Source organism: Muntiacus reevesi, chromosome 1, assembly GCF_963930625.1.
Source record: "Muntiacus reevesi chromosome 1, mMunRee1.1, whole genome shotgun sequence".
Classification (NCBI taxonomy): domain Eukaryota; kingdom Metazoa; phylum Chordata; class Mammalia; order Artiodactyla; family Cervidae; genus Muntiacus; species Muntiacus reevesi.
Window position 1 is genome coordinate 115464251 of NC_089249.1, and position 27083 is coordinate 115491333.

General features: G+C 39.3%; 1 protein-coding gene across 2 annotated transcripts; it reads left to right on the forward strand.

Annotated features, from left to right (window-relative positions):
* Window positions 1–459: 459 nt before the first annotated feature.
* LOC136149278 (guanylate-binding protein 7-like) lies at window positions 460–26637 on the forward strand. Of its 2 annotated transcripts, XM_065909435.1 has the most exons (12): window positions 460–589; window positions 6930–7125; window positions 10265–10392; window positions 13582–13691; window positions 13896–14092; window positions 15664–15909; window positions 16983–17263; window positions 19312–19524; window positions 21039–21141; window positions 21457–21650; window positions 25205–25409; window positions 26402–26637. In XM_065909435.1, the coding sequence occupies exons 2-11, from the start codon at window positions 6957–6959 to the stop codon at window positions 25391–25393; spliced, it is 1830 nt and encodes a 609-aa protein (XP_065765507.1). In that variant the 5' UTR covers window positions 460–589; window positions 6930–6956; the 3' UTR covers window positions 25394–25409; window positions 26402–26637. The 2 variants fall into 2 exon arrangements, with proteins under 2 accessions (XP_065765507.1, XP_065765498.1); XM_065909426.1 differs by having other exon boundaries at window positions 25205–26637.
* The last annotated feature ends 446 nt before the right edge of the window (window positions 26638–27083 follow it).

A 27083-nucleotide genomic window follows, 5' to 3' on the forward strand; every position in this document is an offset into this window, starting at 1 on the left:
TCCATAGAATCCTCCAGGCAAGAACATTAGAGTGGGTTGCCATTTCCTTCTCCAGTGAAGAAAGAAATCACCAAGTTAAAAACAAAATACTTTTTTAAAAAGGAAAGAGAAAAACAAACTAATTAAAAACTTTTCAACTGAAGAAAAAATAATAAACAAACCCTTTCTTTCACAAAAACACCCCTGAGAAACAGGCTGTTGAACTCTCATCCTACCATTCACTGGGTCATTCATTTGGGTCTTATTCACTGTGGGGTCAGGAATGCCTAAGCCACCTGTGGAGGAGGGACGAAATTGGGTTTACCAAGCCAGGAAGGGAGGAACCTTGTCTCCCTGGCTTTCCTGGAATGCACCCAGGTTACTGTATCCAGGAAACAAAACAAAACAAATATATATATAAGTCCTTCTGTCCTTTCATTTTCGATTCTCATAAACCCCACCCATACCAGATGACTTTTATTTTTAAACAAGCAACTGGCTTTTCAGCTTCTGAATCTAAGAGCAGTTTCCAGAGGAGCCAGAGGCAAGAGGAGCCCTAGGGATGATCCAGAGAAGCTGACTTGACTCCTGGCTGCAGCGTCTGCTCCAAGTAAGTTTTCTCCGAAGCTTGACCTTCCAAGCACTGTTCTGTTGCTGCTGCTACTGCTGCTAAGTCGCTTCAGTCATGTCTGATTCTGTGAGACACCATAGACGGCAGCCCACAAGGCACTGCCTTCCCCGACAATAAAATCCCCCAGTGCAGGCCCTATCCTGGGGGAGGGGAGGCGAGGATGGCGCCGTGGGGTCAGAGCGTAGCTCAAGCAGCTCAGAGTTGGTTGGCTTTGAGGCATGTCACCCTGATGCTCTGTTCCTCCTGGAGCATGTAGCAGTTGCTGTTGCTCAGCTGCTAAGATGGTGTCTGAGTCTTTGCGACCCCATGGGCGGCAGCACCCCAGCCTCCACTACCTCCTGCAGTTTGCTCAAACTCATGTCCATTGAGTTCATGATGCCATCCAACCATTTCATCCTCTGTCACCCCTTCTGCTTCTGCCCTCAATCTTTCCCAGCATCAGGGTCTTTTCCAAAATCTTGGCTCTTCACATCAGGTAGCCAAAATATTGGAGCTTTAGCTTCAGCAACAGTCTTTAAATATTCAGAATTGAATTCCTTTAGGATTGACTGGTTTGATCTCCTTGTTGTCCAAGGGAACCCCCTAAGCAGGGCTGGAGCAAAATGCCCGGCATGGGACAAGGAGGAGAGTATGCTTCATCTTCTGAGAAAAAGGGGCTGAAGTGCTTTTTAGGACTGAGGGCCCAAACTCCCAGCCCCCTCGCAGAAGCCCTGGGTGCAGTCTCTTCCTCCAGCCCCCTCCATCATGACTGCACCCCGCTGGGCACTGGTGGTAGTCCGCAGACAATTTAAATCCTAACAGATTAACAGTGGATTATTTTTTTTCCTTAACATTCAATATTCTGAATAATACAAAACTGTATTGTTTGAAATAATTCAATCTCATTCTTAATTAAAAAAATACTAATTGTAAGCCTATTCATGTTTATTTACCATGTAGTTTTTTTTTAATACCTGGCCCATACAAATACTGCCTCTTCTAACTTTTGATGCTCGCTGAAAATACAGAGTGTGGGGTACTTTTAAACTATCACTTCAGATAACTCTACTGAATAATAACCATTGGAAACTGTTCATCATCTTCTGCCATCTGGTAACACTATTTCATTCTAGTTACTTAGTTTTCAAGTTTCTTGGTTTGGAAATCTCAGAATATTTTTAATTTAAAAAAATACACGGTAAATTTATGGACTCCTACCAAAGCTTTATCAATATTCTGACTCAGAAGTGAATGCTACAGTTCCTGTTGCTTAAAAGTGTTCACCCTAAAAATAGTCATTTTTCAAGTAAAAAAGGGTTTACTCAGGAATAGCACGGGAATTGTCATTTGGGACAAGCAAGCTATAGCAAAAGACATGAGGCGAATTCAACCAAGAAAAAGAGGAAGTTTCTCTCTCCTATTTTATAGAGAAAAATAGTAAGTTTGGAAGGATTGTTTTAAAAGAAAGTCCATTCGAGAAAAGTGGGTGTTCGAGGTAGTGACCCTTTCTCCTTGGCTGGGTTACTGGGGTACTCCTGGGTTCTTCTAGGAGATGTGAGGTATGCCTTTTCCTGTTGGGGACTTTCACTGGAGAATCTCCTGTTGAAGATTTTTTTCCTTGGGTTTTATGATTGACAATTCTTCTCATAACCATCTCCAGTGGTACTGTGTGAGCGTGCTTCTTTCTGGCCTGCTGACTCCATTTGAGTGAAGTTTCCTTTTATTAATTTTCACCTAACAGAGCAGTAAAAGGTCATTTTACTGCTCTGTCTCTGCTCCCAATCCACTATAGACAAAAAAGAGCCAGAGACAGAGAGAGAGAAAGAGAAATTTTAGAGAGGAATTCCTTTGAGCAAATTCATGCTTTTTCCTGACTGAAAGATTTTAGATAACTTATATTTTTTGGCAAATTGCAACTTACAGAATGCACCAACATGTTATAACATATTGTCCAACTTATTTACTGCTGGAGCAATACATTAATACAGGAAAAGTTTTAAAAACTTTCTGAGAACTTATATCTTATCATCTGTATAGTAATGAATCAGACAGGAATTACTGTTTCTCCTGTAACACTGGTAAGAAAATGGAGGCTTTGGATGTAAGTCCCTTTTTCAAGGTTTCAACAGACAATAAGTGACTTGAACCCTCAGGTTTGAGCCCTGGCAGCCCAACCCCAGAACCTGGGCTTGGACATCTCGGGGCAGCTTCCAGCTCCTCCAGCCTGACTCTTCCCCCATTGCTGTTCTCGCTCAGTTGTCACTGCTTGGGCCTCCAGCCTGCTCCTCTTCCTCTTGGGCTGGGTGCTCCCACTGCTGCAACCAGGGAAGGAAGTGTCACTTTTTCAGGCCAAAGCCAACTCTCCACTTTCATTCAGAAATTACCCTCCCAGTCTTCAGAGACACACAATTGTGAAATTATATAGGGTTGACTATGTGCTTATATAACTTTAAGAGTATTCTAAGCATTATGAGATATGTAATCCTCCTAATGACCCCAATACCCTACATGGATCACAGCCTTGTCATGGTGAAGGGACATCACCGGATAGCCAACACCGAAATCAGACTGATTATATTCTTTGCAGCTCAGATTGGAGGAGTTCTATACAGTCAGCAAAAACAAGACCTAGAGCTAACTGTGGCTCAGACTGTGACCTCTTTATTGAAAAAAATAAGGCTTAAATTGAAGAAAGTAGTGAAAACTGCTAGTCCATTAGGTATCACCAAAATAAAATCCCTTATGATTACACACTGGTTTGGTTTGTGACCCTATTGACTGTAGCCTGCCAGGCTCCTCTGTGCATGGGATTATTCTCCAGGCAAGAATACTAGAGTGGGTTGCCAATTCCTTCTCCAGGGGATCTTCCCTACCCAGAAATTGAACGCAAATCTCCTGCATTGCAGGCAGATTCTTTACTGACTGTGCTATGAAGGAAGCCCTTGATTATACACTGGAGGTGATAAATAGATTCAAAGGATTAGACTGATAGAATACCTGAAGAACTATGGACAGAGATTATAACATTGTACAGGAGGCTATGACAAAAACCATCCCCATCCCCCCAAAAAAAAAGAAATGCAAGATTGCAAAATGGTTGTCTGAGGAGGCCTTAGAATTAGTTGAGAAAAGAAAAGACATGAAAGACAGGGGAGAAAGGAAAAGATAAACCCAACTGAATGCAGAGTTTCAGAGAATAACAAGGAGAAATAATAAGGCCTTCTTAAGTGAACAATGCAAAGAAATAGAAGAAAACAATAGAATGGTAAAGACTGGAGACCTCTTCAAGAAAATTGGAGGTATTGAGAGAACCATTTCATGCAAAGATGGGCACAATTAAGGATAGAAACTGTAAGGACATAACAGAAGCAGAAGAGATTAAGAAGAGGTGGCAAGAATACACAGAAGACCTACACACAAAAAAACTTAATGTCCTAGATAATCATGATGGAGTGATCACTCACCTAGAGTCAGATATCCTGGAGTGTGAAGTCAAGTGGGCCTTAGTAAGCATTACTACGAACAAAGCTAGTGGAGGTGATGGAATTCCAGCTGAACTATTTCAAATCCTAAAGGATGGTGCTATTAAAGTGCTGCACTCAATATATCAGCAAATGTGGAAACCCAGCAGTGGCCCCAGGACTGGAAAAGGTCAGTTTTCATTCTAATCCAAAAGAAGGGCAATGCCAAAGAGTGTTTAAACTACTGTCCAGTGCTCTTATTTCACATGCTAGCAAGGAAATACTCAAAATCCTTCAAGCACACTTCAGCTGTACATGAAATGAGAACTTCCAGATGTACAAACTGGATTTAGAAAAGGGAGCGGAACCAGGGATCAAATTGCCAGCATCTGTTGGATCATAGAAAATGCAAGAGAATTCTAAAAAAAAAAAAAAAAAAATCTACTTCTGTTTCATTGACTATGCTAAACCTTTGACTGTGTGGATCATAAAAAACCGTGGAATATTCTTCACGAGACATGAATATCAGATCACCTGAAATGCCTCCTGAGAAACCTGTATGCAGTCAAGAAGCAACAGTTAGAACTGAACATAGAACAATGGACTGGTTCAAAATTGGGAAAGGAGGATGACAAGGCTTTCTATTGACAGACACCCGGCTTATTTATTAATAATGTATATGCAGAGTACATCATGCAAAATGCTGGTATAGATAAATCACAAGCTGGAATCAAGATTGCTAGGAGAAATATCAACAGCCTCAGATATGCAGATGATACCACTCTAATGGCAGAAATTGAAGAGGAACTAAAGAGTCTCTTGATGAGAGTGAAATAGGAGAGTGAAAAAGCTGACTTAAAACTCAACATTCAGAAAACTAAGATCATGGCATCCAGTCAAAGCTGTGACAGATTTTATTTTCATGGGCTCTAAAATCAGTGCAGTTGGTGACTGCAGTCATGAAATTTAAAAAATGCTTGCTCTTTGGAAGAAAAGCTATGACAATCTAGACAACATATTAGAAAGCAGAGACGTCACTTTGCCAATGAAAGTGTATATAGTCAAAGTAATGGTTTTTTGAGTAGTCATGTATGAATGTGAGAGTTGGACCATAAGAAAGACTGAGTGCCAAAAAATTTATGCTTTCAAATTGTGGTGCTGGAGAAGACTCTTGAGAGTCCCTTGTATTGCAAGGAGATCAAACCAGTCAATCCTCAAGGAAATCAACCCTGAATATTCATTGGAAGGACTGATGCTGAAGCTGAAGGTCCAATACTTTGGCCTCCTGATGCAAAATGCTGACTAGAAAAGACCCTGTTGCTGGGAAAGACTGAGGGCAGGAGGAGGAGTGATAGAGGATGAAATGATTAGATAGCATCACTGACTCAATGGACATGCTTTTGAAGAAACTCCAGGTGATAGTGAAAGACAAGGAAGCCTCGCATGCTGTAGTTGGACAGAACTTAGCAACTGAACAACACGACCTTAATGACAGATTGATCTTTACTTTTCATGTCACCACTTTACAGAAGAGGAACTTGAGGCACAGAGAAATTAGCCTTTCCAGTCATCACACAGTTCGTAAAGTTTGGCAACATGTGGACGTTGCTTAGTGTTGTCTTTGAGAAAATAATGGGACAATCCAAGCTCTCTGATTGCTACTGCAGTCTGTCTCTTGAGATCATAAAACACCCTACCATTTTAATAAAATTATTTAAAGTAGAAGCTAGCCCAGGTGTGAGACTCTGACATATCTAGGAAGATCTGACAACACCCTGGTTGCTTGCTTCTCTTCTCTATCTGCTTAAGAAATGTCCTATAATTTCTGTTAATAAATTAATTCTTACATGCACAACATTGTGTAGGTACCTTAAATTCTGCTGTGTTTGTTTGAGAGAAAGCTGCATTATCTCAATTTCTTTCTCTCACAGTCCCTCCTTTTCCAGCCCGTTCCTGCTCCCACTGCTTCCCTGCATCTGTCTGTTCTCCTTAAAGGATGAGGACACTGATCACCTTCATCTTTCCTTTATTGTCAAGGTCTTCCCTGGATGCTCTCTACATAAATTCACCTCCCAGTGTTCCATAGGCCATTGCTTGCTCATTTCCTTCTGATACTTTATTACCTTCTCATGTACATATAGGGCTTCCCAGGTGGCTCAGTGTTCAAGAATCTGCCTACCAATGCAGGAGACATGGGTTTGATCCCTGGGTTGGGAAGATCCCCTGGAGTAGTAAGTGGTAATCCACTCCAGTCTTCTTGCCTGGAAAATCCCAAGGACAGAGAACCCTAGCAAGCTACAGTCCATGGGGTGGCAAAGAGTTGGACATGGCTGAGCATGTACAAGCCTTACATATATATTTTTTGGTTTACTTTCTGTATTACCTGTTTCCTCCACTGGAATAGAGTGCCGTGAGGCAGAGATTTGTATCCATTTTCTTCAGTTTGATACTGAGCCCTTAGAACAGTGTTCAGCACATGGTAGGTTCTCAGTGAATATCTGTACATTAATGAGTGACCAAATCATTCTGACACTCCAGAAACCATCTCTGATCACTCCTCATCTCCTTCATGTCCCATCTGCCTCTACTTATCCCCAAAATGTTAGTGTTTTCAAGGTTCCATCATCAATACTTTGTTTTCTCATTCTGTTCACTGTATGGCTCATGTGGGCAAGGTTGTTTTAGAGTTCATTTAAAGATCAATAAGATAATTTCCATAATTTACCTGTATAGGCCTTGATACAGGGTGGCTAAATATTTGCCTTTTAGAAACATGCAAAGCATGGAGAATTGATATATAAGTTCCACATACAGAAGGCTGATGTGCACTGTGAGAGATGACTTCTTATAGTCTACTGAGTTGTTCCTCTGGGTTACAGGTTCCTGTGGCATCTGGATCTACCAAAATGGATCCCATCTGTTTGGTGGAAAACCAGAAAAATCAACTATCAGTGAATCCCGAAGCACTGAAGATTCTGGACCAGATATCTCAGCCTCTGGTGGTGGTGGCCACTGTAGGGCTGTATCGGACAGGAAAGTCCTACCTGATGAACCGCCTGGCGGGACAAAGCCACGGTGAGTGTTGTTCAGGACCATTTGCTGGGAAGCAGTGATAACACAGGCTGCTGACCATCCTCCTCTAGTGCCCTGTTAAGGAACAGCCTAACTCCCCCCACTGTAAACAACTTTTAATTCTCACCACTGAATTTGTAACTCCAAACCTGTCTCTGTACAATGTTCCCTCTTTCATCCAGTAATGGAGAGTTCACAGGCCCATCAAAATGTCCACCTTATTTGTCCCAATCCCATCCACTGCCATCTTCTCAAGGGTTCATCTTCAAAGATTACTCCCTTCCTTTCTCCTTCGTCACTTTTGCCCTAAACCACAGGGTTGTTTCAAATAGCACACAAATGTTATTCAACACACTCTGTTTTTTCGAAGAGATGTAAAGAAATACAGACAGTTGAATTCCTAAAACTCCCATATCTCAATGAGGCTACCACCCATCTTTTTTTGCTCCATTTAATTTCCTATTTCCAAACTTTGGTAAATTATACCCCTGTTTCTCTACTTAATCTTTTCTATTATCTGAACTATAATACATATAGAAGAGTACATAAGACATATATATATGTGTGTATATATATATATATATATACACACACACACAATAAAGTTGATAAACCTAAAGTGATCATCTGTGTAATCACTGCACAGACCAAGAAATACTTCAACACCCAAAAGCCCAAATCATGCTCTCTCATACCTTTCCTAGATCTCACCAATGCTTTGACTTCCATGGTGCATTCTTTCATTCTTCCTTTTTAAAAATGGCTTTATGTTATGTTTCTGCATTTGTTAAGCATTGCTCAAACTTCATGCAAAAGGAGTTACATTGTGACAATCATGGGGCTCTTGCTTCTTTAGCTCAACAAGAAGTTTATGAGGGAAATTCAGTTTGTCATACATATCTATAATTCATATATATTCACCATCATAGAGTATGCTATTGATAGAGAATAGGAAATTTTATTTATTCACTCACTGATGATGAACACTGGTATTATTTGTAGCTCCAATTTTTATGGGTTCGCTGTTATGAATATTCTTGTATCTATATCCTGCTGCACATATACACTAGCTACCCTTGTTTGATATACTCAGAAGTGCCTTTGCTGGGTCATGGAGTCAACATGTTTTCAGACTTTCAAGATAATATCAAACAGTTTTTCAAGTTTTATGTGCAATTTATGTGCATGTTAGCAGTAACTGGAATTCTCCACAGCATCATAAAAATTTGGTAAGATTTTTTTTTTAGCTTTGGCTGATCTGATGTCTGTACAGTTGCACATTATTTGCCTCACTACAAGTAAGTAGTACTTGTAGATAGACTTCTCCCTGTCTTCCTCTTTCTTTTTGTTTACAGTCTCCTATTGGCCTCAAACAAAACATTTTATATTTGTCTTGCTTTTAAAGAATTCTTGACAACTAGTCAGGGGAGAGCACTTTTTCTTTGCCAGGTTAAAATAATTAATAGGTCATGTTTTTTGGTGATTAAAGATTTGAGAACTCTAAGAGATGTTATCAGTCAAGATGTTTCAACAGTCAAGGTGTTTCACAATATTCCTTTTTATTCTATTTAAGATAACATCAGGTAATAAGGAGGTGATTTCCATTACTAAGGAAATCCTTCACCTGGTTATGGTTTAAAGAACTTGAATTGTGGCACTACTATCCCAATTAAATGACAGGAAGAACAAAAACAAACAAAGAAACAAGTAAAACTGGTGCCCAGTCAAAGTTCACTAGCAGAAGCAGCTCACTACTATCTCCTTGTTATGATTCTTTGTCTCTACTTTACCTCACATAACTGACTGTGATGAACTTCAGTTATACCCTGCCTTTCTCCCTGGGGGAACTGGGAGTTCAGACTGCTCTGTATTAATCACAAAGCAGTCAAATGCCATCACAATGTAGAAGAGTGCAGATCATCTCAGGTTTTATACCTGCTAGAGCAGAATACACAGAACATGGCAATTGAATGGCCTAAGCCATGCACCCCTGGGCATTTCATCACATCCATTTCTATTCTCAGTTGAAGGGAGCACTGGCATCCGGCAGACAGTCAAAATCTCGGATATAGATAAGACATATTTTGCTTTCTTACCCATACGCATGTTAGTTGCTCAGTCCTGTCTGACTCTGCGATCCATGGACTGTGGCCCGTCAGGTTCTTCTGTCCATGGAATTCTCCAAACAAGGACACTGGAGTGGGTTGTCTTTCCCTTCTCCAGGGGATCTTCCCAACCTAGGGATCTAACCCAGGTCTCCTGCATTGCAGGCAGATTCTTTACCATCTGAGCTAACAGGGAAGCCCATTACCTCACATAATCACTTTCTGTTGGTTTAAGACTTAGAAAGAAGGGCAAACAGTTCTCACAGGTCTTTTCTAATCCCCTGCTATTTTAATCCCACCCAAGTCAACGAACAAAGATTTCATCATTTTTTGAACAAAAACGAGGAAGATATAGGGAAAACGAGGAGGAAAAAGACAATTTAACAAAAGCTAATGTATTAGTTCAGAACCTGGAAGGACACAGATGATCCACTTAACAGGCAACCGGAAATGGAGTGACAATTACAAGGGCCCAAGCAGAGCAAAAGGAACCACTCCATTTTTCTGAAGGAAGCAGCAGAAACAATGGCTAGGGAGCCTTTATAAGTTCTATAGGGTGAAGAGGCAATGAGTGGATTCCAGAATGTGACAGAGACCAGAACAACTAGATGGGGCTAAATGAAAGATGTTACGAAGGCAGAGGAGCAGAGGTACCAGGACACCATGGCTCACCAGGGTGGAAGCCAAGGGAACAGGTGCCTGACCTTTGATCTCTTGCTGGTACCTCTCACCGTTGGGACTCCATCAGAAAGTGGAGGATATGGAACTGATAAAAATAGAAAGGTTAATAACGTTCACATTAATTCTGGAATGTGACACGGTATGAGCCATTAATGTTATGAGGTGAATATGGGACAAGAAATATTTCTTGGGAAGGTCCTGAGCATGTGTAAACATTTGAACTGACAGTCCTTGCTGAAATGAAAACACATTTCCCCCAGCCATGCACCCACATTTCAACAATTTTACCCAAAGTAACCCATGGGCAGCCTGGACTATCTGGTCTTATTGTGTGCTGCATTCTTCTTTCTGTGCAGGTTTTCATCTGGGCTCCACAGTGAGGTCTGAAACCAAAGGCATCTGGATGTGGTGTATGCCCCACCCCTCCAAGGAGAGCTGCACCCTGGTCCTTCTGGACACTGAGGGCCTGGGCAATGTGGAGAAGGTAAGGCAGGGAATCTTCTTTACTCTTTTTTCCTCTTTCTTTTTTAAATTGTGAAAATATGATAACACATTTACAGGAGACCTGGAAAGTACAGAAGAAAGCTACATATAGTACTACTATATATTATAATAAATTTTATGTAGATAAGTTAACATTTTAGTTGGAGTTTCAATATCAAAATCTCAAAAATTAATGAAAAGAACATACAGAGAAGCAGAAGGATATAGTAGACCTGAAAAGCACTATGAACCAATTCAACATAACTAAGATTTATACAATTTTCACACAACAGTAGAATACAAACTCTATCCAAGTTCCCATAGATTATAAACTAGGAGACACTTTAACTTATCCAGGGATGTAAGATCAGGTGTGAAAGAGTCACAGTATAAAGGTATTAAAATCATAGTCTGTTCTCTTATCATTGTGGAATTATGTTAGACAGCAATATCAAAAGATGTATTAAAATAACCCACATACTTATAAGTACACTGTGACATTTACCAAGAGAGATATTTGACTTAGCCACTGAAATCCTCAATAAATTTAGGAGACTGAAAAAAACACAGAGGGTGATTGCAGAGTAGAAAGCATCTAAATGAGAAATTGATATCAAAATGAGAAATTAATATCAAAGACATTTAAAAATTCCATGGGTTTAGAAATTAAATGGCCACTTTTAAATGATGGGTATATCCAAAAGGCCATAACAAGGAAAACTAGAAAATATTTGTAATAGAATAAAAATGAAAAGAGAATTTACCAGAATTTGTTACATGCAGCTGAAGCTGCTCAATGCAGTTAAATACAATGTGGAGTCTCGAATAAGGTATGAAAACAAGGAACACAAGCATAAAGTTTTGTGAAATTTGAACAAAATCTGAACTTTAGTTAATAATACTATATCACATTTTAACATGTGATTTTTTTTTCCTACAACATAGTATTTCTTTATATTCTCAGAATTGGATAAGAAGTTTCAAGCCTCATTCAAAAAACTTCTTTTTAAACAAATAACTAAGATAATAAACTTTTCTGGTGACTCAGACAGTAAAGAATCTGTCTGTAATGCAGCAGACCTGGGTTCAATTCCTGGACCCGAAAAATACCCTGGAGAAGGGAATGGCTACCCACTCCAGTATTCTGGCCTGGAGAATTCCATGGACAGAGGAGCCTAGCAGGTGTGGGGTAGCAAAGAGTAGGACATGACCAGGCAACTAAGCATACAGACTTCTAGGAGTAATACTAGATGCCAAAGTACATGGAGCGATATCAAAGTTTTGAGTGAATATAAATTAGAAATCTAAGTCTCTGTTCATACTAAGTCAAACAAATGGAATCAAAATGTCATAATTTTTAGCCAGACAAAAGTTTATGTTTTCTAAAATATATATATATATAAAATACACATTATGTATTATATATATATATACACAAAAGCTTTTCTACTATTCTTGATAAAGACTTTAGAAAGAACATAAAAAAAAAAAAAGAGAGAGAGAGAGGGACAGAGAAATTGGAAAGCATAAATAAAACCAAATGGGAGCACTGAATATGAAATAGAAAAGTGAAACAAATAAAGAAAAGTAAAATATCATCATATAGTCCACTTGTTATTAAATATCACTGTTCATTAGAAACACATCTAGAGCTTTGGAGAAAAAAAGCAATACCTGGGCATTTGTATTTTTCAAAAAATTCCAAGATAATTCTGATAATGTATCTGGATTTTAAAAAGTGGTTACAGGTTTTTTATTGAATGGTAATTGTACTGATATAGAATTCTTTTATTTTTTTTGTTGACCAATCATGATACAATATGGAGAAGGCAATGGCACCCCACTCCAGTACTCTTGTGCCAGGAAAATCCCATGGATGGAGGAGTCTGGTAGGCTACGGTCTATGGGGTGGCTAAAAGTCGGACACGACTGAGCGACTTCAATTTCCTTTTTCACCTTCATGCACTGGAGAAGGAAATGGCAACCCACTCCGGTGTTCTTGCCTGGAGAATCCCAGGGATGGGGGAGCCTGGTGGGCTGCCGTCTATGCGGTCGCACAGAGTCGGACATGACTGAAGCGACTTAGCAACTGTAGCATGATGCAATAGTATTAAGGGAATAATAGTTACATAAACACAATAATAAAAGATGTGCATCAGTTTTCACAATCAATAGCCACACAAAAAATAAAAGATAATTACAATTGCAAGCCATAATAAAACATGATTAACCTAACAATATAAAATAATCACATACAATTTGGGGGAGTAAGTAGAGTGATGTGGTAGGTGGAAGTGCATACATGCACATGTTTTCATCAGCCCAGCCAGTTTATGCCTTTTCATTGATGCATTTAATCCATTTACATTTAAAGTAATTATTGATATATATAATTCTGTTGCCATTTTCTTAATTGTATTGGGTTTATTTATTTTTTTGAAATTATTTTTATTAGTTGGAGGCTAATTACTTCATAACATTTCAGTGGGTTTTGTCATACATTGATATGAATCAGCCATAGAGTTACACGTCCCTATAACTCCAATCCACATTCTGTCAATTTTTTAAAGCCCAGTTCCTTTCAACCTAATGCCATCATGTCACTATCAGACATAGTTAATTCTGGCTCTGAATGCACAGAGTATTTTTTTCTGTCTTTTGGGAGTTGCCACTTTGTCTTTTACAGTACAACATTTGATTCCATGCCAGGCTGTTTATCATTGTGGATTGATTTGTATGTTCCCATGTATATCTGCCCCTCAAGAAAGCCATCTATCTAGGGTGGGCATTATCATGTGGAACTTTATATCCTAGTAAGCAAATAAGTATCTTGTGCTATCTAGATGCATAGTTAGCAGTTGGTGAGTTTAATTAAATAGTATTTCTGTCTCTAATATACATTGTGATATAGAAAAACTTGCAAAGCAATCACTGCCCACTTACTATTGTACAACTTCTATGTTCCAGGCACTGTATTAAACATTGTAATCACATATAAGATGTCATTCACTTTTGTTAATAGCTAATCACACTGAGGCACTTGAAGGGGAAAATGTCAATACCAGAAAGTTTGAATTTATCATTGTCTTGAAAATTTATTTACCTTACAACTGAGTTACAGAAGAGCTGTTATAGTGAATGAACACCTGAATCAGAGCATGCGGAATAGTGTCTCTAACATACATTCTAGGAGGACTCCAAGAATGACCTGTGGATATTTGCCCTGGCTGTGCTCCTGAGCAGCACCTTTATCTACAACGGCATGAACAGCATCAACAATCAGGCCTTGCAGCAGCTGCAGTATCCTTTCAGGAACTGAACCACCATGTTTCATTGAGTTTATGGGAATAGCAGTTGACACTGTTTTTTCTTGCCCATGAGTTCATTCTTATAGTTGATGAAGATGGAAAATGGGACAAAAGGGAATGATGATAAAACTTGTTTTGAGGTGAGATCTGGAAACTGTGTTGGAGAGTACTTCTTTTTCCTTAGCTAAGATCCCAGCTATGTGACTGAATTAACAGAGCTGATCAGAACCAAATCATCTCCCAGCTCTGATGAAGTAGAGGATTCAGCCAAATTTGTGAGTTTCTTTCCAGACTTTATTTGGACTGTACGGGATTTCACGCTGGAGCTGGAGTTAGACGGGAACTCCATCACTGAAGATGAGTATCTGGAGAATGCCTTGAAGTTGATTCCAGGTATCAAAGCAAGGCCAGGGTGGTAAGAAGCTCAGTAGGAGGTGGGGTCAACAGAGCCCTTTGATTTGAAGTTGGATTTGAGGCCATGCTAATGGTATTTGGTGAATGACTGCGAGGTGGCTTCAGTCATTATTGTTACTGGGAAAACTCCAGTGACCAGAGCTTAAGCTCACAGAGGAAATTTAGAATCCAATATTCTACCAAGTGAAAAATTAATACCATGAAGAAGAAATGCTCATATATTGTGTTTCATATTAAGTGTTTCTTCTCTTCTATTCAAGAAATATAACCCATCAAATTGAAATTAGTAAATATAGAATCGTAAGGTAAGCAAAATAATTAATTTTTAAATACATTTCACACAGTGTATTTTACTGTCTTATATAGATACATTCTTAACAGACAGACTACTTATACCTTAATTAGTTCCAAAGAAAAGCATTGCTATGTCCTTTCACTGAGACTGTGAAATGTCTTCAAATGCTTTCATCTAATCTCACACTCTTTATTCTAGAGCCTTACATAGTATGTCATATTATATAACAAATTAGTTATAACAGATTATAATTAGCAGAGAGAATAATGAGTGGCACTTAGAAGAAATATTGAGTTTGTTTATTAAATCATTTATTTACCCTTTCAATAAATATTTATTGAACTGCAGATATATGGCCAGAATCTCTCTGGATGATACTGTCACTTCCAACAGAAAATGATGCAAAAGACTGATGAGGTGTCCTAGTTTCATTTAGGCCAATCTTACCATGAGATTGTGTATGCTAAAGTAATCTCAAAACATGTTTATAGAAGGTGCATTTTTTAACTCTGATTTTGTAAAACTTTACTGCCTTGTATATCATTTGTCTCCCGCATGGTTTCTTTCCCAGAAATACTGTGAATATCCTTATTTCTATAATTTCTTTACTTTTGAGCTCACATTTCATACCTGAAATGGAGACTGTAAGAGCAGAAAAGTATTTCTGACAATGATTTGTATTAGTTTATCTTTCAAGAAAGTGAAAGAAAATGAAGTCCCTCAGTCATGTCTGACTCTTTGCGACCCCATGGACTGACTGTAGCCTACCAGGCTTCTCCATCCATGGGATTTTCCAGGCAAGAATACTGGAGTGGGTTGCCATTCCCTTCTCCAGGGGATCTTCCTGACCCAGGGATTGAACCCAGGGCTCCTGCATTGTAAGCAGACGCTTTACCGTCTGAGCCACAAGGGAAGTTCATTGGCAGCTCTATAGACCTGGTCTGTAGGGTTTCTGCCATGAGCTGTATGAGGTCTTCATTTAATAAATGGTTAATCCATGGCATACTATACAATGGCTGAGGAAAACAACCACAGGTTTCTTCAGTTGGGATGGATGCTTCTTCTTCCCCAGGAATACTTTCTTCACCCTTGGCTTAGTACATAAACAGAGTTTCCATGGTAGATCACCATGAGACTAAAAAAAATTTAGAGGCACAGGAATCAGAGTGATCCAAAAATCCCTGGAAATGAAAGTCCTCAGCCCCCTTACCTGAAGTTTGTCGCTTCTGTGATTGCTCTTTTTCCACTTTTGCAGATGAAGATCCCCAAATTCAAAGTTTCAACTTGCCCAGAGAGTGTATCAGGAAGTTTTTTCCCAAACGGAAGTGTTTCATCTTTGACCGTCCTGCAAGCAACAAAAAACAACTACTCCATCTGGAGGAAATGCCAGATAATCAACTGGATGAGAATTTCCAGAAGCAATCGAAAGATTTCTGCTCATATATCTACACCCATGCAAAGACCAAGACCTTAAAAGAAGGAATCACTGTCACCGGAAAAAGTGAGCCTCCTTTGCTACAGCATGTCTCTCTGTGATTCAGTGTGGGTGAGGAATGTGTGGTGGAGTTGAAATTGTGAATATCCTCTGGGATTGCCAATAATTGTGTTTTCTTTTTTTCAGTAACTGTGTCTTCTCTATATAATTTGGAAAAACGTATTTATGCCCCACATAGAAGTGCATGTTACTTCATTAAAATTTCCCTACATGAGCGTTTTTTGAAGACTATCATATCTCATGAAACTGTAGGGCTGGCCAACATGTTCTTTCAGGTTTTTCAGTAAGATGTTATGGAAAGATCCAAAAAAACTTTTTGGCCAACCCAATATTACATTGAAGGTATGTTAAGGATACAAATATTCATTATGATGAGCCATCCAGTGGATAAGTATTTCTAGCGAGGATATGCAAGTTATTTTGTGAATTCACATGAGTCAGAAAATAAGTAGTACACCATGAATCCATGTAAACTCATCCAAAATCTGAGAAACAAATGTAAATACAGTCTCATAAGCAGAGCTGGCTTCATGCACAGGCTACCTGAGCAGTCTCACGGTGCCCTATGCTGAGACATGCCCTGTCTGTTTTAATGTTGTCACTGTCTGGAAATTCTTGATGACATTTTTACATGAGGCACTGCATTTTCATTTGGAAATAGTACCCACAAAATACACAACTTATTTACATATATCAATTCTCCATATTTTGCTACAATGGGGAAAGTGTTCCAGGAGAACTTTGAACATATCGTTGAGGTCATTCAGTTAATATTGTATTGTGATCAATTGAAAACCATAAAAGAGAATGAATAGGAGACATTGGTGTTATTAAAAGAAAATTATAGAAGAAAAAGAAGGATATGAAGATGAGGAGACAAAAGAGAAGAAAAGAAAATTTGAAGCTCAATAAAATTTTAGTAATTTTTAGGATACTGATCTAAGGTTCATAAAATGAATGAAAACATTCTATTTTCAAAATATTGAATTGGCCAAAAAGTTTGTTCGGATTTTTCTGTAGCATCTTATGGGAAAATCTAAACGAACTTTTTGGACAACACAATATAATATGTTATTCAGGGCTGGGGCCTCTGGTGGAGGCCTATGTAAATGCCATCAACAGTGGATCAGTTCCTTGTTTGGAGAATGCAGTAATAACTCTGGCCCAGCGTGAGAACTCAGCAGCTGTGCAGAAGGCAGCTGACCACTACAGTGAGCAGATGACCCATCGATTGAGTCTCCCTACAGACACGCTCCAGGAGCTGCTGGAGGTGCACGCAGCCTGTGAGAAGGAAGCCATTGCAGTCTTCATGGAGCACTCCTTCAAGGATGAAAATCAGGATTTCCAGAAGAAGCTTGTGGTAATGTAGCCTAGAATATATCCGTCCTGATTCCTGTGTTTCTAGAAATGTGCTTTGTTGTTGCTGTTGTTCAGTAGTAGCTCAGTCGTGTCTGACTCTTTCCAACCCCAGGGACTGCAACACACCAGGCTCTTCTGTCCTCCACTATGTCCTGGAGTTTGCTGAATTTCATGTCCACTGAGTGGGGGATGCCATCCAACCATCTCACCCTCTGCAGAGGATGAGAAATGTTCTTAGGCTCCCTCTATTCACCTATGATTCATATGCTTCTCATTGTAAAAGGAGTTTGGATTGTTGTGAATGACAGTACTCTACAGGCTACTTTCCTTCTTTTTTCCTAAAAACTGGCCTCTTTATTTTCTACTGTAAACAAATTACCCTGTGCTTTGGTCTTAAAACAACACACAATTATTAGCTCACACTTTTTCAGGTCACACTCCAGTGCAGGGTGTGTATGGGTGATGTTCTCGGAGTACAGCAACCTGAAAACAAAAAAAGATTCAAATGGGTTTAGCAATACCCCCAAGAATAATCAGTAAGCAATTTTTCTCAGGATAAGAAAAGAGTTTTATTTGAGTCAAATGAAGACTAGATACAGATTAAAGAAGAACTTGAATTCTGTTCTGTTACATGACAAAATGCGGGGGGGGGGGGGGCAGGGGGTGGAGAACCCTTACTATAGGCAAAACCCATAAAATTGCCTGTATTATTTGTCAAGAATTAAGATTGTAGCTGGAAAGAAATGAGAGTGCTTCTTAAAGAAGGATTGTTTGGGTCTGAATCTATTGCATATTTACAATGGTACACTTTGAGTTCCTAAGTTTGCAGCTCCCAGTTACTAGCAGACACTCTTGAGAAGGGATAGTGGCATCCTTGAATTTGATAAAGTTTAGAAGATTCAAGTTCTCACGGACGCAGAAACATGTCTGAAACCACATCCACAACGGCCACCAAGCTCAATTTTTAATTCCTGCCCGACAGTTATTGCATTTTGATTTTTAAATGCATTCTTTTTAAATGATTAGAGCAGATGTACATGTTTGATAGGCCACAAAACAGATTGTTGTAGTTAGCATAAAGTTTAATTTAAATCATGTGCAAGCCAGAGTGTCCTCCCCATATGTAAATATGTGAATATATCTTTCATCAGAACTCATATGGGCTCTGGGGAACCCCGTTTCATCTTCAAGCCAACAATGATGCATTGTATTCTTCCTTTGTTTCTAATCTCTCCAATTCCCTCTTCTGCCACCAGCTAGAGAAGACTGCAGGGGAAGGGCTTGGTGATTATGTAATGCCCACTAGGGTAATCTCACTTTCTTAAAGGAGCCTGTGCCGTATGACATAATCTAAACACAGGATCAACGTTCATCATGTTCACAGGTCCAGGGGCTATGCAGTGTGAACGCCAAGGGAGAGAATTCTGAGAGTTCATAATCGTGCTTACCATTGGCGCCGTCACTGAAACCTTGTCTTTCAGTCTAACTTTGTACATCCTACAAGTTACAAAAGCCTCTTAGAGGAAAACCAGCCCAATTGTAATTTATAAGGACAAGTACGAAATTTCTGTCCCTATATTTTCACACAATCAAACCCTCAATGAAACAAGAATTCAGAAAAAGTTCAAAACTCTGTTCGGCGTATACTTCATTCATTATGTTAGGCAGTTGATTTGCTATGTATATATTTTCTTTAAAGCACCTAGTGTGCATAAGAAAGCCTACTTCAAATCATAATTGAACTTGCTATTTTTCATTGTTGATGGATTTATCACTATTAATCCTACTACTGTTAGAGGAACAAAGAAATTCACATCTGCCAACCCATCATTTCACAGATGTTGAGACTGAGACAAGAACGTTAAGAGACTTCCTGTAAGTCACACAGAGTTGGTCACACCTGGGCCTAAAACTAGTCTCCTGACTCTATATCTATTATTCTTTGTCTCTGTGCCAGTGTTGTTCGATTGCTTCCTTCAAGAGGATCACAGTTGGATGTTTTCCTCTAACAACTCCTTTCTATTGAATTTCTCCTTGTTTTTTCAACAGATCATGATCGAGAAAAAGAAAGACGATTTCTTGTTGCAAAATGAAGAAGCATCTGACAGATACTGTCAGGCTGAGCTTAAAAAGCTTTCAGAGCCCTTAAAGATGAGTATTTCAGAGGGAACTTTCTTTGTCCCTGGAGGACACCATTGCTACTTAGAAGCAAGGAACAAGCTTGAAGAGAACTATAAACTCATTCCCAGGAAAGGAGTTAAGGTGAGGAGGAAGGGGATTGGGAAAGCACAACAGGTTGGAGACCAAGGGTTGTTGCTGGCTTTTTGAAATTCTGAGACCATAGCACAACTTTTGTAGAGAAAGGAGAGCATGGCGATATCTTTACATTCTCAGCGTTTATATCTACGGTTTGTTAGCTACTCTTCAACAAACCAGAAATATTTCTATCCAAAGCAGGACTTATTATCAAGGATCTAGATGAAAGAGAATATTCCTTTTATTCAAACAGTGTACTAGGTTTTGCAAAACACTAATTGAAAAAGATACCCACATCCCAAAGTTCATAGCAGCATTATTTACAATAGCCAAGATATGGAAATAACCTAAATATCCATCAACAGATGAATTTATAAAGAAGATGTGGAGTGTGCATATATATGAATGCTACTTACTCAGTTATTAAAAAAATAAAAGGGTGAAATTTTGCCATTTTTGGCAACATGGGTTGACTTATACTAAGAGAAACAAGTTAAACAGAGAAAGACAAATATTGACGATATCACTTGTATTTGAAGTCCAAAACTCCAACAAACTAGTAAACATAACAAAAGAAGAAGATTCACAGACATAGAGGACAAATTAGTGGTTACCAGTGTGGAGTGGGGGCAATACAGGAGGAAGGGTGTGAGATACAAATGATTGGATGTAAGACAGGCTGTAAAGATGTATTGCAGAGTATAGGGAATATAGCCAATATTTTGTAGTAACTGTAAATGCAGTGTAACCTTTAAAAAATTAAAAAAATTGTATAAACATAAAATAACAAAATTTTAAGAAATTTCCCTCAAATGGGCTTTCTGCAAAGAATAGGAAAATTAAAGAAAAGCTGCTGTTTTCAAGAAGCTTATGGTCTTACCTGAGAAACATGTAAATAGTCAATGGATATGGTGGGACAATGGTTATTATATACATTGATAGGGATAAGTGACAGTGATCGTGGTGGTGATGATGATGATGACTGATGTATGTTGAGCACTCACTACATCAACTGTACCTTAGGTGATTTGGTTGGATTATCAGTTTAGTCCTGAAAATAATATAAATTAGATGTTATCATCTTTATTATAAAATTGAGACATGTGACATGGGGAGAATGCACTAAGTTGCCTAAGATCACACAACTATCAAGTAGTAATGCTTACAGGACAGCTGTTAGGTTTTTGGAAACCACTCAGAGCTCAGAATAAAGCTTAAGAATGCTTCCTGGAAGAGGAGGTAAAAGCCACAAGTTGGAGTGTCAGTAAAGGATATCCTAATAAAGAAAGAGGAGATGAGCATTAGAAGAAAAACAGTGTGCAGAGACTACAGTTGCAAGTGGTGGGGGATTAGTGTTTGTACAACTGCACATAATTACAGGGTATTTAACCACTGTGGGGTCCGAAGAAGGATGAAGAACTTATAGGGTCCAATCTGTAGATTTACTGAACAATAATTTCCATAGCAAGACACTACATTTTTGCTGCCTGATGAGTCTTTGCTTCTTGTTGTTTCCTCAGGCAAACCAGGTCCTCCAGAGCTTCCTGCAGTCACAGGCAGGAGAAGAGGCAGCCATCCTGCAGGCAGACCAGGCCCTCACTGATGCAGACAAGGCCATGGCAGGTACAGGGGAGGACTGAGCTCTCAGAGGGGAAGGTGGTTCCTGTGCTGCCCTTTGGCAGGTGTGGGAGCAAACACTTCCAGAAGAGAGCTTCCTCTTCTGTGGAACCTTTCTGCTACATGTGGAAATAATCAGGGGAGTTTGGGTTTTATGTACATCCAGTCAGGGCTTCTACATCATATGCTGAAGCAGGTTGTCTGATGTGGTAGCAGGGACAGTCAGACTCCTCCCCACCAATTTAATGTCATTTTAGTCTTTGAGCTCAGGATGGTACAGCTCAGCATAACTGCTATTTCTTTAAAACTCTTGTGAAACAGAGGAACGTACCAAGAGACAAGCAGCAGAGATGAAACAGGATCTGCTAACACAGAAACTGAATGATGAGAAGCAAAAAATGGAGGCCCAAGAGAGAAGCCACAAGGAACATGTAGCCCAACTGAAAGAGAAGTTCAATATGGAAAGAGAAAACCTTATCAGAGAGCAGGAAGCAGTGCTGGAGCACAAGCTGAAGGTAAGTCTAGCTGGGCGTGGGCAGAATCTGATGGACAAAATGCTAGTTTCTCAATAATAAAGGGACAGAACTTCAACCTTAAGTCAGATCCCAGAGAGAAATCCAAAGACATATGTTTCATGTAAATATCAAAGAGATGTGGATCATGCTGAAGACTCACCTCTGCAAGACTCAGCACTTTCTGTAGTGTTAGGGTTTGGAAGGGAAAATAACATGGCCTGGGCTCCTGAACTGCTGTTTGTGGTGATTATAGTGTCATATTTGCCCCACCATGAATAGGACTTCGGTCTTAGAGGCATTAGAATTTTTGGTACAACCATCAGAGACCTGGAATAGTTCCGTCTGCTCTTGAAGGTATCAGATTGTGCCTGGTACGATATATGGGATGCTGAAAGCTCTAAAATTTGCTACATTTGTTTCCAGATCTGCCTGATTCATTTTACACACCTAGAGTAAATGTATTCTTTGTTCAAACCTGGAGTTTGACAGTCAGTGTCCTAAAGAGGGTCAGCAGATCTCATTATTTGTGACATGAGTGTGGTCATTCTATCTCAGGGGAACTGAGAAATATTTAGAATTCACTTAAATTTCCTCCCAGAGTGCATTCTTAGGGCTGGAACACATTACTGGCATAGTTTTAAGGCCTGCCTGAGGCACAGATCCTCCCTGCCCAGGGAGATGGTGTAGAGCTTGGGTTCCCAGCCCGCAGGCACATACTGGTAGCAGTCTGTGGCCTGTTAGCAACTGGACCACACAGCAGGAGGTGAATGGTGAGCAAGCAAGTGAGTAAGACCTCATCTGTACTCACAGCCACTCCCCACCACTCGCATTACTGCCTGAACTCTGCCTCCTGTCAGATCAGTGGCAGCATCAGATTCTCAGAGGAACCTGAACCCTACTGTGAACTGTGCATGCAAGGGATCTAGGTTGCATGTTCCTAATGAGAATCTAATGCCTGATGATCTGAGTTGGAGCTAAGGCTGTGATGCTTGGGAGTGACTGCAAATTCAGATTATCATTAGCAGAGAGGTTTGACTGCACAGAGCCATCATAAATCAATGGGCAGACTCATATCAAAACCCTGTTAGTGAGCGGCAAGTGACAATTAAGCTGCATCTGGTGGTAGGTTCTACACTGTCAAGTGAGTTGATGTACTTCAATTATACACCTGGTGGCAGGTTTCAAGTAAGTACCCAACACTTATTTTAGTCCATAGATGGCCCATTGATTATTGTATTTCCCACTTCTGTCCCCGCCTCTTTTCCACACTGCTCACTAATCTCAGTCACAGTTTTGGTGAGCTCACAAGCTAAACCTAGCCAAAATAAGTTAAAAAAAAATGTCACTGGAGAGCTTCTTTGAAAAGGGGGAAAGACCCAATAATGAGACAGCAGAAGACTCTAGGACTGCCAACAAAATGAAAGTTTCATTTAAAAGAAAATACCAAAAGTCCTACTTAAATTACAGGTTCATTGCAATAGGTGGTTCATATTCTCCAACCCACTTTGCATAGTTTGTAGTGACCAGCTACACATTGAAGCCATGAAACCTTCAAAACTGATTTGCCACATAGAAACCAAGCCTTCTGCATTAAAGGACAAGCTTTAGGAGTTTATCAAAAGGGAAAAATGTGAACAAGAGGAATGGAAGCAATCATTGAAGGCCACCACTTCATCAAGCGTGTCTGCACTGAAAGCATCGTTCTTAGTGGCTAACCACATGCTAGAGCTAAGAAGAGTTGGTGAAGAGTTGATCCTGCCAACTGCCAAGGACATTTGTCAGGAACTTTTAGGAGAGGCTGCATTTCAGAAGGTGGCACGTGCTCCTCTTTCGGCTAGCACTATAACTAGATGAATTGATGTAATAGCAGAGGACACTGAGGCACAACTGTCAGAGGTTAATGAGTCATGGTGGTATGCAATCCAGGCTGACAAATCTATGAATGTTGACAACAAAGCAACAATCTTGTTTTTGAGGCATCTATTTTTCAGAGGATGTGCATAAGGATATGTTATGTGCAGTTTTGTTGCCAACCAACACCACAACCACAGAACTATTCAAGGCTTTGAATGATTACATAAAAGGACACCTGAATTGGGCATTTGTGTTGGTATGCGCATGGACGGAGAGGCTGCCATGACTGAACGGCTTTCTTGTTTCACTATTCAGGTCAAAGAGCTCACTTCTGAATGTGAGTCTATGCACTGTGTTATCCTTAGAGAAATGCTGCCTAGATGAAAAATGTCACCTGAATGTAACAACATTTTGCACGATGTGATTAAAATAGTCAACCACATTAAAGTATCTGCCCTTAACTCATGTCTGTTTGCCCAGCTCTGTGAGGAAACAGATGAAGAGCACACACATCTCCTCTTATACACAAAAGTGGGATAGCTTTCTACAGGTAGGTGACTGGCCAGAGTTTTTGAGTTAAGAGAGCCGCTCCAGAGATTTCTTTTATAAAAACAGTCACCACTGACAGCACATTTCAGTGACACACAATGGGTTCTGACCCAAACTTGCTTACTTGTGTGATATATTGAAACTCAATTTGTCAACTTCATGAGAGAATGACAACTGTGTTCAAGTCAGCAGATAAAATGGCTGCATTCAAAGCCAAACTGTAAGTATGCGGATGATGAGTAAACTGGGATTTTTGACACGTTTCAAGCATTAGCAGAGATTTTGAAAAAGACTGAGCCAGGGCCTTCTTTCTCCCAACTGGTGTGTGAACACCTATTTCAGCTTTCAAAACAGTTTGAACATCACTTCCCAAACACAAAAGACTCCTAACCTGGAAAGGAAAGGATCTGAGACCCATTTGTGAATAAACCAAATGAATCAACCTTATCCATGCTAGAAGAGGATGAATTTGCATGAAATCCCAAATGACAGTGGCCTTAAAAGTATGTCTGAGACAGCTTCAAATGTCAAATACTTTCCGGATTCAAGTCAAAGTGAAATATCCTGAGGTTGCCACAAAAGCACTGAAAAGCCTGCTTCCGTTTCAACATCCTGTCTTCATGAAGCAGGTTTTTTTGCAGTAACAGCAACTCAAATGAGATTGCCTAGTAGACTGGACATAAGCAACACATTTCAGACGTCACTGTCTCCCATCCCCTCAGATGCAGCCATCTAGTTGCAGGAAAACAAACTCGGGGCTCCCTCTCATTCTGCTTTACAGTAAGTTGTGTAATTATTTCATTATATATCATGATGTAATAATAATAGGAGTAGTGTGCACATAAATACAATATGCTAGAATCATCCTGAAACCCCCCTACTCTGGTCTGAGGAAAAATTGTCTTCCACAAAATTGGTTCCTGGTGCCTAAAAGGTTTGGGTCACTGGTATAGGTCAATCCTGGGAAGCTATAAACTATGAATACTCTGTCTACCCACCCACATCCAAACCTTTAGAAATATTGGACAAACTCGTCAAAAAGCATCTAAGACCATATAGAAACAGACACAGGTGCTGAGCTCCTGTAGTTGTTAGATACGAAGTTCTGATAGTTGGATGTTTTCAGACAGGGCACTGTCTTCTTTTTACAGATGCAAGAACAAATGCTTACTGAAGGATTTGAAAGGAAAGCCGGTGAACTACATATTCAGATACTTCAACTACAAAAGGAAATAGAAAGAATTAAAGATGATAAATTCCTTGAAACTTTAAGGATTCTGTCAGGAATTAGCCTTACGTTGTTAGTGTTCTCACGGCCTAAAGTTTTTAACCGTATATAGACATGATGGATCTCAGGTGAGTTGTTAAATGAGCTGATAATTCCTGTTAAGTACATGAGAAAAAACTTGATGTAAGGGTGGCTAATCCTTGAAGTATATGTCACAGTGTTTCAATCAAGAAAAGTGTAAAAATAAGAGGCTATTACCAAAGAATCAGGGCCTGATATCCAAATATCTAAATAATTTTGATTGACTTGGTCGATTTAAAGGAATGGAAAATGAGTTAAAAGATAATGATTGATTCATAGCCAAGTTTTAAGCAAAGCATAAAAGAAGGGACACTCACCTATGATATAGACATGGAGAGAGTTTCTTTAGGCTCGATCTAACAAGCCCTCATAAATCAGCAAGGAAAGGTTAAAGACCACATTTTTTAAATGGGTAAACATATAAGAAGATAATTAAAATGTTTAACTTTACTGATTATAAAAGATATACAAAGTATAATTAGGAGATAACTGTGTCACCTCTCAGGGGCCAAGAAGTATAGTTTTGAGAGGACCCTGGCCTGGCAAGGGTTACAGGAAAGTGGCAGCCTGATATTTGCTAGGAAGAGTGCAGATTTATACAGATGTACACCAAAATTTAAATGCAAATACTGTTGATCCAGCAAGTTCTCACTTAGGGATTTATCTTAAACATTTATGTACCCAAGCTGAATAGGGACTGTATGGTGGTACATTTATTGAAGGATTGTTGTAATTCCAAAAGACTGGAAACATTTTTAAAGTCCCCCGATCACATACTAGTGAGGTAAATCCTGAGACACAATTACACAGGAATACTCTATATCACTAAAGTGAAAAGGGAAACTATTTGTGGTAATGTGAGAAAATCTCCACGATGTATCATAAGCAAAATAAATAAATAAATAAATAAAGATGCAGAAAGTGTGTAAGTTGCATTACTGATTTAAAACATAATCAATATGTGAATATACTTGTCAGGGAATATTTAACAGGAGGATTCCTACATGCTGTTTCTCATAAATTCTCTGTTCCTTATCAGTTCCTATTCCGAGAACAAGTAGAGTTGCATGCAGCTCTCAGGACTGAGATCATGAGAAACGGTATCTGCTTGGATTCCTTTCAGTAACTCCCTTCAGTGACTCCTTTCAGTGTCAGCGACCTTGTATGTGTTAGACTATCCGTATTGTGGCTATTGATAAAATTTCATCCTGTGTAATAGCTGAGTAATCATCTTACTAAAGATATATAAGCCTGCATTTCTGCTAATAAAATACCTTTGCTCTATCAGAGATTGGGTCCCCATGTCTTTCTTTCTTTCTCTCTGTCTCTCCCTCCCTCCAGCTCTCTCTTTCACTTTCTTATCATTGACTCTGGACCACAAGATTCCAGTCCATTAAAGGACCCCAACATATATTATCTTCTATCTCTGGAAATACAAAGAAACTGGTATCCATGAGCAAAACAGGAATGGACCTGCATATTTAAGACAAAAAGTACATGACATATTCTCCTGTGGGTTTTATATTTTGAATGATTTATCACCTGTTCAAGCATAAATAGAATTATTAACATTAAATAAGAAATAATAATACATGGGATGGAAGAGTTCTTATGACAAGATGCAAGTGTTGAATAGTGTGAGAAATAAAAAGCCACCTCCACAGGAGGAATTCACTTATTGGAGCAGAAAACGGAAAGCACCAGATGTGTATCACACTGTT